The following is a 14,271-nucleotide window of genomic DNA, read 5'->3' on the forward strand; positions in this document are numbered from 1 at the left end:
ACCGGAGCACCAGCAGGGTATTTGAGCTTGGGAGAGCTGACACGTTACTCAGGGTTGTGTGGCTTACAGTGTCAGCTTAAGGACAAACTCTGGCTATCTGAGATGCCTGTGGGACCCACATGGGGTAGCTACTGGACCCTCATAGTAGACAGTAGCTTCACAACTCTTCTCTCTCTTACCAATGCCTTTCCTTCCATGTAGAGGCACATAAGAGGATGTGGTAATGACGTATTTCACAATATGTCCTCCACAGTTTGTCTTTGTAGACCTCGTTTGCATGAATTGTTTTGCAATTACACCGTCACAAAACAAACTTACAGTATGCCAAAAAACAACAACAAAATCTTTATGGTATTTTCATGCTGTATTTTAATAGTCTAGAATACTCTAATAACCTCTTCTGCCCAACCTTTCCCTTGTGGAGTATGTGTGGATACATTGGACTAGAGCATATGAGAGCAATTGTTGATATATGGCCCACTCTGAAAACATGACAATTTATTTCTAAGAATTCTAAGTGAGGAATCCATCTTGCACTGCTCTCTGTGGGAGTATGTACCTCAGCAGGCTGATCATTTTACACGACCACATAATATCACATGTTTAAGGAGTGGTTAGTGATACATAGAACCCATAGAACAAACAAAGCTGGCAAAGTATTATTTCACGAGATAATATAAATTCTCTATAGTACATACCACTATGCACACTTTCAAGAACCAATATGTATATTTATGCTAGTCTTCATTGGTTTCCTCTGGTTAATCCAGTAGTACTTATTATAGTATATTTTATGCCTTTGAATACAATAGATATGAGACTGTGTTCCATGGTTATTTAAAATTGTATTTTTCTAGTAATTTATTTTACTCTACAAAAGCCTTAATATATGGTTTTTGGAAATTAAAAATATCATCTTTCCTCATTGATAGTTTGATATATCCCTATGCAAGTACATCCACCTTGGCGATTCATTGGTTTTCTTCAGCAGAAGAATGAACTACAGCGATGATTAGGTGGGTCTTGTCTCACTCTTGGATGTATCCTCCCAAGTTTACACTTGGAAATAAAATAGTAGAAGGCAACGTGAAGACACACTTATATCATATTCTTGATTTTGGCACTATGGAAATAATGCTCATATTTTCATATATCAGCTTGTCTGACTCATATGCCTATCCTCAATTCCTTTCCAAGAGGAAGTAAGAAATGTGTGATGAAATTATTAACTTTCGAGTGTCAACAATAGCATCAAGGTATGAGATAGTTTACAAACCTCATCTACTGATATTCCCACCAGCTTCCTACCTCTACCGAAGACTAGTTTATGAGTCTCCCTTTTCTCACTGTCCAGCTCCCCTGCACAATGCCATTATCATTATGGACGATTCCTATACCAACTTACAGATCAGAGTTAACAGATTTTGAAACACATGGTTTCTTGCCTAGGCTCAGTATTCCCTCTGGCTGGCAGATCCTGTTCCCCTTATTCATGAGGCTCAACTGCTTTGTGTTCTTCTAGACAATCACGGAAATGTACTTTGCCATAAATCTTTCCTGGCCTCTGAGGAATGGTTGAGTATGCTTCCTTTGTGTTTCCCTAACATCCTATGCCACTCATTGCAACATATAAGATTAGCTAAGCAAAGTCTTTGTAAATGTGATGTACTCCTTTTGCTAACATAGAAGCTTTCTGATTGTAAGCAGCGTGGGTAGTACTTACTATATATCAGTATTGCCAATTTCTATGCATTTTGCTTCCTATAACATGCACTTTGTGAATGTTACTCAACTGAAATTATGACACATAAATCATTGTCCATTTATTTTAAAACATAGGTTCAAAATGACAGGTGCAAGGCATAAAACCAACTGCCTTCTCTCTTCAAAGAGAGACATTGTAAATCTATTCCATTACTCATTTTTATAAGGCCTACATTATTCTTCTGAACACAAGAAATATATCCAGTTGCCATTGGCTTTTAAAATAAAACACGTACACAATCAGGTCTAGGTATACAATGCAAATGTCTGGCTAAATGGGAGTAAACAGGATGATGGAATGAGTAGCACTGAAATCTAAGAGACAGCAAATGTAATCACAAACACCTAAAGAATGGTGACATGGAGAATTTCTGGAAGAGAGGTTTTAGAGACACATTCTTGTATCTCTACTATTTGTAGGATACAGCTCTAAATTCTGAGGATGGAAAGGTAAAACCCTTCATTCCCCTAATGGTTTGGTTTTAATATCTCATATCTAATATAAGGGATGAGGAATTTGCAAAAAGAAAAATATATAGGATAAGACAATTTATGTTTGACACTATTCTCTTTTAAATCCAACCAGAACATGTAATGTCATTCATGGTCTGACACTGGAACAGAATATTTGCAGCCAGTCTCGCCACAAAGAGCCGTTAGCAACTGAGGCAGTAGATTTGACCTTGAGGAAGAGAAACACCAGGCTTAACCTGTTTTCTCCTTCCATAAACATCAAAGTGGAGTGGGAATTTATTTTATTTTAATTTACCTATTAATTATTTATTTAAAATCAATTTTGTTAACATATACTGTATTATTAGTTTAGGGAGAGAATTTAGTGATTCATTATTTGAATATAACACCCATGCTCATTACATCAAGTGCCCTCCTTAATGCCCATCACCCAGTTATACCATCTCCCCATCCACCTCCCCTCCAGCAACCCTCAGTCTATTTCCTATAGTTCCTCCTTTTTTAGGGTTTACTTCCCTCTCTATTGTCATCTTATTTTATTTTTTCTTGCCTTCCTCTATGTTTAACTTTTTGTTTCTTAAATTCCACATGAGTAAAATCATATGTATTTGTCTTTCTCTGACATTTCATTTAGCATAATACCTTCCAGTGGAGGAGGGATTTTATTTTTATTTTTTTTTTATTTTTATTTTTTTATTTTTATTTATTTATGACAGTCACAGAGAGAGAGAGAGAGAGAGGCAGAGACACAGGCAGAGGGAGAAGCAGGCTCCATGCACCGGGAGCCCGATGTGGGATTCGATCCCGGGTCTCCAGGATCGCGCCCTGGGCCAAAGGCAGGCGCCAAACCGGTGCGCCACCCAGGGATCCCGAGGAGGGATTTTAAATGACAATGATAAGCTCAGAGTTAAACATGCTGAGATTCTCCTTCCAGAAAAGAATGACAGTGGTAAGTAGTGGAATACTAACCTAACAGCTAACATAGATTAATATTTTACAATCTGCAAAGCACATGATCCACATTACTTGTTTCATCCTAACACTGGCCCCCTTAGGTAAAAAAGCAGACACTAAGATTTATTAGGAAGATCATATATGGACACTAGGGTATAGAGTTACCAGCACAGGGACTATAAGTCACAGAAATAAATGAACCCCTTTATAGAGTGATGGTAGAAATATAATAACAGGGCAGCCCCAGTGGCTCAGTGGTTTAGCGCTGCCTTCAGCCCGGGGCGTGACCCTGGAGACCCCGGATCAAGTCCCATGTCAGGCTCCCTGCAGGGAGGCTGCTTCTCCCTCTGCCTGTGTCTCTGCCTCTCTCTCTCTCTCTCTCTCTCTCTCTCATTAATAAATGAATGAAATCTTAATAAAAAAGAAATATAATAACAGATAACTGGGCCAAAGATAGAGAGTGGGAGAAGGTAAGGACACAATGCAGAACAAAATCTCTTGCTGTATTGCTTTTTCTAGGGCATTGAGCTTTCATGGGAGCCATTCCTGTGTGTTGGTGAACAACCATGGCTTTGAGTTCCTAACAGGATGAAACGAGAATGTACTCTTTGTGTGTGTGTGTGTGAGAACGTACTTTTTTTTTTAACTTTTTTTTTTTTTTTTAACGAGAACGTACTTTTAAATTAGCTCAGAATCTATTTATTTAGGTTTCCACAGTAAGCTTTTAAAAATATCAGCTCTTATCTAACTCATGTTCTCAGAAGGGCGGAAATAATTAGAAGAAAATAAGAGGTCATTTCTTCTGATATTTGTGAGCAGATTTACCAAGCTGGTACATAGAGCAGAATCCTCAATTAGTAGGATGGGGCTTAATTTAAGACAATTAGACTTCACCAAAATTAGAAAAACGGGCTCTGATATCTCTACTTATGTTTTCTTCCCTCTGACGTTATCTCAGGAGTGAGGTTATGTGGAGTGGGAAAATCTCTGAACGAGGGGTTTGGCAGATGCTATTCAAGCTCTGCATTTATAAGTGCCTTGCCATGCACCTTAGAGAAGTCATGTTCACTCTCCAGGCTTCAGTTTCCTCATCCTAGAATGAAGTTTGGATGATTCCAGTTCCACAGGACCTGACCAGGCTCCTCCTCCTCCTTCCTCTGGTCCCCCCACCTCAGTGTGCTCAAGCCACATGTGCCTCTGCTTTGTCCACAGTCATGTCACACTGTTTCCAGCCCCAGGACCTTTGTGTGTGCTGTCCTCTCTGCTACTGATCCTCTTTGCCCACTTGTAGTGCATCACTGCATTCACTTCATTTCTCTCTCAGTTACATTACTCTTTGAAGGTAGAGAATTTATTTGTTTTCATGTTTCTTATGAATCTCTGTCCTGAGAATATGAGCTCCACAGAGCAGGGCAGAGTCTCTTTGTATTATTAACCCGAATACTTAGAAGCATTATATCCCGAATGCTTAGAAGCTCATTGCAATACAGTGAGTACTCAATAGATAGCCCTAAATCAGTGGATAATTTTCAAAAAATGAAAGGTTTATCATAGGAACTCTAGATCATTCTTCGAATATGACACATAGTGTTGTGTGCCATGTGATCCTTGTGCAATTAGATGCACCTTCTCATGCATGTGCTACTTCCCTGTAGACTTCCTCTGTTTATCCCTCCTGTACCGCACTTATGCGTCTGATAGTTGATTCTTTACCACTGTCCAGGAAACACACTCCGTAGGTAAGGGCCTCACAGGCTTCAGGCCAGTGGGGTTAAATGTCTACTTTAGTGTCCCAGTGAACTGGCATGAGATCTCCTGACCCAATCTCTGCAGCTCCCTTCCTCAATGTGTCTTGGAGCCTAGAAGTTACTGTCTTCCACTGGGGTGAACAACTTTAGTGTTAAAAAGTATATGTTATCTCTTCCTCATTACAGCCCTGCTAGTAGACCACCCAGTTCATAGCACTTGTATTGAAAGACTTCATGTGTTGGGGCACCACTGAAAGGGAACTGTGAATGTACATCATGAATAATAATGAGCATTGAATATTATTGTAAATATTCTCAATCCACTTACAGATCCCCTCAATAATGGATTATTCATTGGTATTTTTACTTTTAGTCTCTCTGCTTAAGTGTTTCTCCCTTACATTTTTCACTACATAGTTGCAAAGTTGCAATTTTCAAATTTGTATTGTTTTGTCCATTTAAAGTAAGTCAGCTCTCTGTTTCCACCTCCTTTTCTTATTATATTCTATATAACTTCATATTCCACAAACAAATAGGCCATCAGGAATTTTTCATACATAGAACCATCTCCTACATTAGATTATGTCATTTTCCTGGTATGCAAAAGTACCTGCAGGCAGATCTTACTTTATATTTAAAAAGAAATTAGGGGATCCCTGGGTGGCTCAGCAGTTTAGCGCCTGCCTTTGGCCGAGTGTGTGATCCTGGAGTCCCGGGATCGAGTCCCAGGATTGAGTCCCACATTGGGCTGCTTCTTGCATGGAGCCTGCATCTCCCTCTACCTGTGTCTCTGCTTCTCTCTCTCTCTCTCTCTCTCTCTCTCTATCTGTGTGTGTGTGTGTCTCATGAATAAATAAATAAAATCTTAAAAAAAGAAATTAGCTTTTTTTAGGGGTGCCTGGGTGGCTCAGTTGGTTAAGTGCCTGACTCTTGATTTTGGCTCAAGCCATGATCTCAGGGTAATAAAATTGAGCTCTGTGTTTGGCTCTGTGCTAAACATGGAGCCTGCTTAATGTTCTCTCTCTCCCTCTGCCTCCTCCTCTCACTCCCTGCTCATGCTGTCTTTAAATAAATAAATTAGATTTTTTTCTCATATTGCTACATTAATACCCCTATACAGTGATGTTAGTTTTCCCATAGCATATTAAATATCATTCTGAACCCTTGGTAGAAAACAAAAGGATGACCTTATCTCTGATCTGCTTGGTCTTCACTCCATAGACAATGGGGTTGAGTGCAGGTGGAATAACAATGTAGAGGTTGGCAAACATGATGTGGAAAGTGCGGGAGACATTGTGTCCAAAACGATGAGCAAGGATGGAGAAAAAGGCAGGTGTATAAAACATGAGGATGACACAGACATGGGAACCACATGTGCCAAGGGCCTTCTGGCGGGCATCTCGGGAGGGCAAGCGGAAGACCGCACAGAGAATGAGGGTGTAAGAAACGGCAATGAGAATCACATCTGAGATGACTGTCATGATGGGAACACAAAAGCCATACCAGATGTTGATGGAGATGTCAGCACAGGCGAGCCGGGCCACACCTATGTGCTCACAGTATGTGTGTGGTATGATGCGTGTCCTGCAGAAAGGCAAGCGTGTAAGCAAGAATATAACTGGCAGGATGATGCAGAAGCTTCGACAGGAGATGCCCACTGCAATCTTGGTGATGGTCCTGGGGGTCAGAATAGTGGTGTATCTCAGAGGGGAGCAGATGGCCACATAGCGATCAAATGCCATGGCCAGGAGTATAGCTGAGTCCAGGACAAAGCTACTGTGCAGAAAGAATAACTGGGTGAGGCAACCAGGAAAACTGATTTTCTGGGGACCAAGCCAGAAGACGGTAAGGGTTTTGGGGACACATGTGGTAGACAAGATCACATCTGTAATGGCTAGCATGGAAAGGAAAAAGAACATGGGTGTGTGAAGACTCCGCTCCATGGCAATGAGGTAGAGAAGGATACTGTTGCCCACAATGGCCATGAGATAGATAAAGCAGAAGGGGATGCTGATCCAGACGTGGTACTGCTCAAGGCCAGGGATGCCCAAGAGGGTGAAGTCACCTGTGTTGTAGCTACTCAGGTTGTACATGGCCAGGGTGGTCTCATGAATAGATTTTGAGTCTGAAAAACAAAATGTGTATAATTAACCTGAGAATATTGTATGGTAATTCTTCCTCCACTCTCTCCTTTAGGTTAGTTCTCTTTCCTATCTGCCAAGAAAGACCCTTCTAGTGCTAGTAAGAACAACAATATTCATGTCTTGAAGAAAGATTCCCATAAAAAAAAAAGAAGAGAAAGAAAAGAAAAATTTCTCAGATGTGACACTCCTAGTACTAATTACTCAGTTACTCTGGAATCTTCAATCTCCCTAATTTTTTTTCCATGTAATGATTGAGTGTTCACTGAATCAATGTAATTAGTTTCTATGTAGACTTGAGTCCAGAAAAAAAAAAAAAAAAACAATCTAACCACATGCAGAGAAAGAAACTAAGAAATGGAGCACAATTGGAAAAATAAGTAGATAATTAATAATTACAACTCCTATTATTCCCAGCTTTACAAAGTATTGTCCAATTTAGAACAGTCTTCTGAAATATATATTTTCTTTCCAATAAAAGCAGCTCAACTTTATTAAAGGGAAGCTAGGGAGAAGCAGGCAAATGAAGGTCTCTGCAGACACTACCATCACTGATAGGACTGCCAGGCCCATGTCTGTTGGAAAACAGGAAAGGGTCAGTGTCCTGCCCCCTTTGGTCCATTTTGGGACCAGGGGTCCAGGCCCTCATTACTTGGGGCCCAAGTACAAATCAGCCTTCTATTTTCCTCAGGGTCTCCAGCAGAACATTGGTGCTTTGCTCAGAGTTGATGCAAACCTTCTTGTTGGGCAGGCCAATATCAAACTCAACTCTTCCCAGGTTGTTGAGAACCCTTACTGATGGCTTTAGAGCAGCCTTCTCAGGTCATGTCCACAGAGAACTCCTACTTTAGCATGACTGTGGATATGGTCTGAGACATATGTTTTTATCCCTCCATTTTTTAAATAGAATCTAATACTCTGAGAGAAAATTTTACCTAAGATCTCATCTTGGGGAACTGGCAGAGCCAAGATCTATACAATCCACACATTTATGCTATGGTGCCAACCACATAATTGCTCAGGCGATACATACTAGATGTCAGGCACTGATAAGAGGCCTAGGATGTAGGGAAGTCAGTGTGGAAAACCTAACACTCAAACTGCAGTGTGTCCAGCACACTAACCCTATGCCAATTGCAATTACTCTCTTGATTTCCCTTACATTCTAGCACCTGGGATTTGCAGACCAGAATGTTCTCTGAGACTGATGTTTGGTGCCTCACCATGGAGAATGATGTGGAAATGGACATACAGTTCAGTGTCCAGCTCCCTCTTAGCACTGAATGAAGAAACTGCATCAAGTGTCTTTTAAAAAAAATAAGTATTGGTGTGGGCGACCACAAACTAACTGGAGTAACTGAACCAAACCAGGGCCGGACTTGGGTCCCTCATTCACTCAAAAGGCTTGGGAGCCTAAAGGGTGAATAGTTGGTTGACGCTTGAGAAAGGGCTTGAGCAATGGTTCTCAGGGCTCGCTTGTACGTGGTCGCCCACATAACACAATAGATACAACTTATTCTGGCCTGGTCATAAATGTAAGTAAGGGTCTGTCTGTCCTTGCTGGTCTGTTTACCATACCTAATATTCCTTTGAAGTATGCACATCTGGAGCAACAAGCTTATCTATTTACCAAGGTCTTCTGGCACCCGTGAGTCTGTCTTACATGCTGAGAAAGGGGAACTTTGGAGGGTTTCACAAACATGCTAAAAATAGACATTTTCTTAGCTTTGTTTTGCTCATGCTATAAAATGTTGTAAAACCTTGAATAAAGCTGACACTGCTTGGACATCATCCACTGTGTCCCTCCTGTCCCCATCTCTTTACTTTTCTTTTATTTTCCTCATCCCCTTATCCTTGGGACCCTAATCGTGTTGCCACAGCACGTGCAACATATTGAGATGCCTGGGTGGCTCAGCTATTGAGCATCTGCCTTCAGCCCAGGGTGTGATCCTGGAGACCTGGGATCAAGTCCTACATTGGGCTCCCTGCATGGAGCCTGCTTCTCCCTCTGCCTGTGTCTCTGCCTCTCTCTCTGTGTGTGTCTCTCATGAATAAATAAATATTTTTTTAAAAGTATTGATATTATTACATTTTAAAATAGTATCTTAAAATTTTTTTAAATAAAATAGTATCTTAAGAGGGTTAACTTGCAAGCATACAAGTGACATACAGTGACATTTCTTGTCACTGTAGCCCATTTATCATCATTGTTTCCTAGCATAAGAAAAAGAATCTTTATAATATTTTGAATGAAAACAAACTATCCCCAATAGCACTAGGGTATAAATAGTATTATTATACCTCTCTCAAAGAGACTAACATAGATGGAAAGTTGAGTAAGACCCAAATCCAGGCACTTCTGACTCCAAATGGTGTGTTTTAAACTTCTATGATACCCCCTCCCCAAACCATAAACATGTGGTTAAAAACAGAAAAAGAAAAAGGAAAAAAAAAAAAACTATTAAAGACATGTATTCAAAGAGAGTAACTGAGGGACCTCTAATGGAAGAAATACAGAATTAATACATTTTAAATCTCAAGTCAAGATAAAAGCAAAAAAGCAACCTCTGTAAACAAAAGTAATATTTTGGGAAACCTTCACATACTACACAAGTCTAAAGCTCTTTACATGAAATCACTTCTATAATCCTCTTAAAAACTCTATGAGATAGGTAATGATGTGACCTACATTTCAAAGATACAGAAACGGAGCACAGAGAAGTTAAGTAAGCTGCTAAAGCCTACACATAAGCAAATGCTTAGAGCTGCAAATAACACATAAGAAGTCTTTATATAAACTATCATGTAATAAACACAATTCTCTATAGAGCATAGGGCGAGTGGCACATACATGATATCTGTATAACAGAAGATATAAAATTAAGTCACAAAAAGAAAACAAACAAGAGGTGCCTGGGTGGCTCAGGAAGTTAGGCATCTACCTTCAGCTCAGATCATGATCCCAGGGTCCTGGAATCAAACCCTGCATCAGGCTCCCTGCTCAGTAGGGAGCCTACTCCTTCCCGCTTGTGCTCTCTCTTGCTATCTCTCTCTCTCAAATAAATAAAACGTTAAAAAAAAGAATACAGAGACAAATATCATATGACATCACAGACAAATGCTGTGTGTGCAATCTCTAACCATAAACACAACAACAACATGAAAGCGTGGAATTCAGACACTGAGAACAGATTGGCGATTGACAGAGGTGGGCATGGGGCATTAGTGAAATGGATAAAGGGAATCAAATATACAAATTTCAAGTTATAAAATAAATGAGTCCTGGGATGGAATGTACAGCCTGGTGACTCAGGTTAATAATAACATATCGTATACTTGAAACTTTCTAAGAGAGTAGATCTTCAAAATTTTCATCACACAAAGAAATTTGCAACTCTGCGTGGCGATATGTATAACTAGACAGATTGTGGTGATCATTTTACAGCATGTTAACATCCTTGTCACTCACTTACTCCAAACTTTTCCCTCAAGGTGGCACAACATCACCTCAGACAGCTTCATTTTATTACCGAAAAGAAAGGTACCTAATTTCATTATTGTATCTTCAAGTACAGTAACTTAGAATTGACTGGCCTCATTAATCACACATTTGCACATGCTAACTTTCTATCTATGTGGTTTAGTGATTACCAATTTGTTCTTCAACAACCCTGAGCCCTCCAGAGCACTGATTTTTCACTATTTTTCATTCACTACCCTGGTGTCTTTGCATTCCTCTTTTCTAGGTTAAATTATGATTCATCATGTCACGTACTCTCATACATATTTCGCCCACCCTTGCGTGACCTCCCATCTCTCATGCATGCAAAACTGAACTCCTAGATTCACCAACCTAGTAAGTCTTAGGCACAGTAAGGCACTTAACTAGACATGTTAATGTTCCCATAATTTCATTATCATCAGCCCTAAAGTTCATCTTCAACCTCGCCGATGACCCAACATGATCTTCTTTCAGCTTAATCTACTTGGATGACTTTTTTTCCCTGTTTTTCTCCAAGCACATCCACCAATTCCAACTCTCTCTTTCTCAGCAGATAATTTTTCATTTTACTTCACAGAGAAATTCAAAGGCACTGTATGTGAAATCATGTGAGAAAGCTATCACATCTGTGTGTATGTGTGTGTATGTATATATTTATATTAGATTTTAAGTGTCTTTTTTATATACATTGGAAAAAATATTCCTTTTGTATCTGGGTCCAAAAACAAACCCATCCCTCTCTCTCACATCTTTACATCGTGTCAGGTATCTTTTATTATCATTTATTCTCTTTCTTACCTTTGTCTTCAACCTAGGCTTTTTAAAAGTTTACTCCTTCAACATTTAAACAATTAAAACGTGCTCAAGTATTTTCTAGTGTAAATTACACAGAAACAATTATATTCTCTCATCATAGTTAGACATGTAGTTGTCTACATCACATACGTGCTTCTTATGTCCTATTCACCCTTTAATTCGTGCTAGTCTCATTTCTGGCCTCACCTTTCCACCAAAGCAACTTTTGCTAACACTACCGGCGAAGTCCATGTCCCACCCTGAGTCCTTGCTGGACTTCAAGCAGCATCTGACACTATTCACTATCCCATCCATCTTGACACATCCTCTGGATGCTTTATCACAACACTTTGAGTGTTTCTTTAATCTCGCTAGCATCTCATCTCATCCTTTGCCTGTTCTTCCTGTTCCTTGTATCTTAAGTTCTGGGGTTCCTCAAGGCTCCGCTCAAAGCCCGCTTTTCTTCTCTTTATACTTTTCCTAACTAGATCATCAACTCTTAAGATCCCAGTTAATAGCTGTACATGACATCTCCCAATTCCTTACCTCTTCCTTACATCTTACAAGACACATATATTCAACTCCTTTCTAGATATCTTCTTTTGGATATCTCACAGGACTCAGATTTAATTTTCAAAAATTAAAATTAAGACCCATCGTATTTCTTCAGAAACCCAAAGCCCCCTACTGTGTCTATTATTTCACAGAATACAATATAATCCACTAAATAAGCCAAAGCAAAAACCTGACTTGCACTATTTATACCTTTCTCTCTTTAAACCCCCATGTACAATTGATTATGCTGATCCAATGCTTTTGGATCAAAATGAAAAATCTTTAACATAGCTAACAAGATATCCATAATCTGGTCTTGTTACCTCTTTTGTTTTCCTGTTACATCTTTGGAATGTTTACCAGAAAAAGAAGTCCTGCTTTTTCTAAAGATGTGTATATTAAAAGCAACTTCCATATAAGATGTGTGGTAAATTCCTCTACCACTTTATTTCAGGGGTTCCAACTACAGTGTTTAATTATTTCCTCAATTTTGACTTAAGTATCTGCTGAGACTCACACTTCTCTGCAGTTGAACAGAAATGAGGCCAGAGATATGGGAAAGCTATGTGATAAAGAGAAACAAGACCACCATGACTCCCTACAGGTGAGCTATCACACTGCAAGGTGTAGTATATTCAAAGCGATATCTGTTCAGTGAGTGGCCCACCCTGATGATGAACTTCTCTGAACAACCATCATTGTAGATAAATAAAAGTCTAAACAGACAATGTGTGTTATTCTAAATACAGATAGGCTACCACATGTTCCCTCAGTGCCAAAGTCTCCTGACTATGAGACTATGTACATATTTCCCCCTGGACTTTAGAACAAGCATCGCCATCCCTTTTCTTATCTCCAAGCAATGCTAGGTTCTACTTATCATTCAAATTTCAACTAAGCTCCACTTCATTCAACTGAAATATCGCTTCCCTGGGAGCAGTCTTCCTGATCTCTGTTAGAGTATTCTATTTCCAAATTATATTTCTTCTTTTCTTAAATTCATCATACTTGCGAACACCTGTTTACTATTTATTTTCTCTGCTAAGCTGCGTTCTCTACAAAGGCAAAGATCATGTAAATTTTGTTCTTTCTGCTTTTGTTGTTGTCGCTATTGTTGTTTCAAAAGTGCTTTCAATATCTGCCCAATAGTGGAGCTTAAAAAGTGCTCAGTGACTATTTCTGGAACTGAATGTTGCTATTGAGTCAAGACACAAAGAATATTCCCATCTTCTCATGAGCATTTAAATTTTGTTGAATAGATGAATAATGATTAAATTCCTGTTATGAATAATGTTAAATTTCCACACAAGTCCTTTTTGATAGTGATCTTTGCTCTTTTTCTGCCACATATCTCTACCCCACCTCCATTTTCTCTTCTATTTACTCTATATTCCCTTAGAGTTTAATAAGTGGCTAAAATAATAAATGAATGAGTGAAATAAAACACACACATGGAATTCCTAGGCAAAGTTTATACGAAGTCATATTATTGCTACTTCTTAAGAACTTGCATTTTAGAATCCAGTATTAGATTTGCATTTGATCAGTGCCTGTTTTTTCATTATACCAAACAAGTTATATGATCTCTCTAAAATGCCTGTTTCCTTATGCCTGGGTGGTTCAGTGGTTGAGCATCTGCCTTCAGCTCAGGTCATGATCCCGGGGTCCTGGGATCAAGTCCTACATTGGCTCCCCGCAGGGATACTGCTTCTCCTTCTGCCTGTGTCTCTACCTCTCTCTGTGCGTTTTTCATGAATAAATAAATAATTTTTTAAAAAAGATGCCTGTTTCCTCATAGAATTTTTGTGGCCATTACATGAGGAAAGTCCCCAGCTCAATGTTAAGCTCTCAATAAAGAGTGACTATTATGTAATGTCATTATTATCACAAACACTTGCAAATAGACATGGATGCCAGAAACCCACACAGTAACAGAAAATTTCAAATCACATACAGAAAACACAGAGTTTGACCTGCTCCTTCCAATCCAGGCTCTCAGACCATATGGTTTCCGCTGTTGAACTGTGTCCTGAAGAAAAGGACCAGTCCTATTTGTTCCCTTTGCCCCATTTGTCCATCCTTTTGCCAACCCCTAGGAACTATTTAAAATCTGGCCCCCAGTCTTGTGGGCTCTATTTCACGGGGAAAGCTGGATTGAGCCCACTGATCTTTTCTCAGCATCTCTTTGCCCTCCTCTTGGTTCTTCTGTAAATCCTTCAATTAGCTGTCCTAGGATCCAAACCTGAGCTCTGCCCCTGGCTTCCCCAACACTCACCAAACCCAGGCCTTTGGTGAACACCGAGAATACATAGAAATGGCACCCTCAATCAATTAATCC

General features: G+C 39.5%; 1 protein-coding gene across 1 annotated transcript; it reads right to left on the reverse strand.

Moving 5' to 3' along the window:
• Positions 1-6,091: 6,091 nt before the first annotated feature.
• LOC112667907 (olfactory receptor 52H1-like) lies at positions 6,092-10,297 on the reverse strand. The gene is made up of 2 exons (XM_025459965.1): positions 10,286-10,297; positions 6,092-7,045 (listed from the first exon to the last, which is right to left on the reverse strand). Exons 1-2 carry the CDS (start codon positions 10,295-10,297, stop codon positions 6,092-6,094), a joined length of 966 nt encoding a protein of 321 aa, XP_025315750.1.
• Between the last annotated feature and the right edge of the window lie 3,974 nt (positions 10,298-14,271).

Source organism: Canis lupus, chromosome 21 (assembly GCF_003254725.2).
Source record: "Canis lupus dingo isolate Sandy chromosome 21, ASM325472v2, whole genome shotgun sequence".
In the NCBI taxonomy this organism is placed as follows: domain Eukaryota; kingdom Metazoa; phylum Chordata; class Mammalia; order Carnivora; family Canidae; genus Canis; species Canis lupus.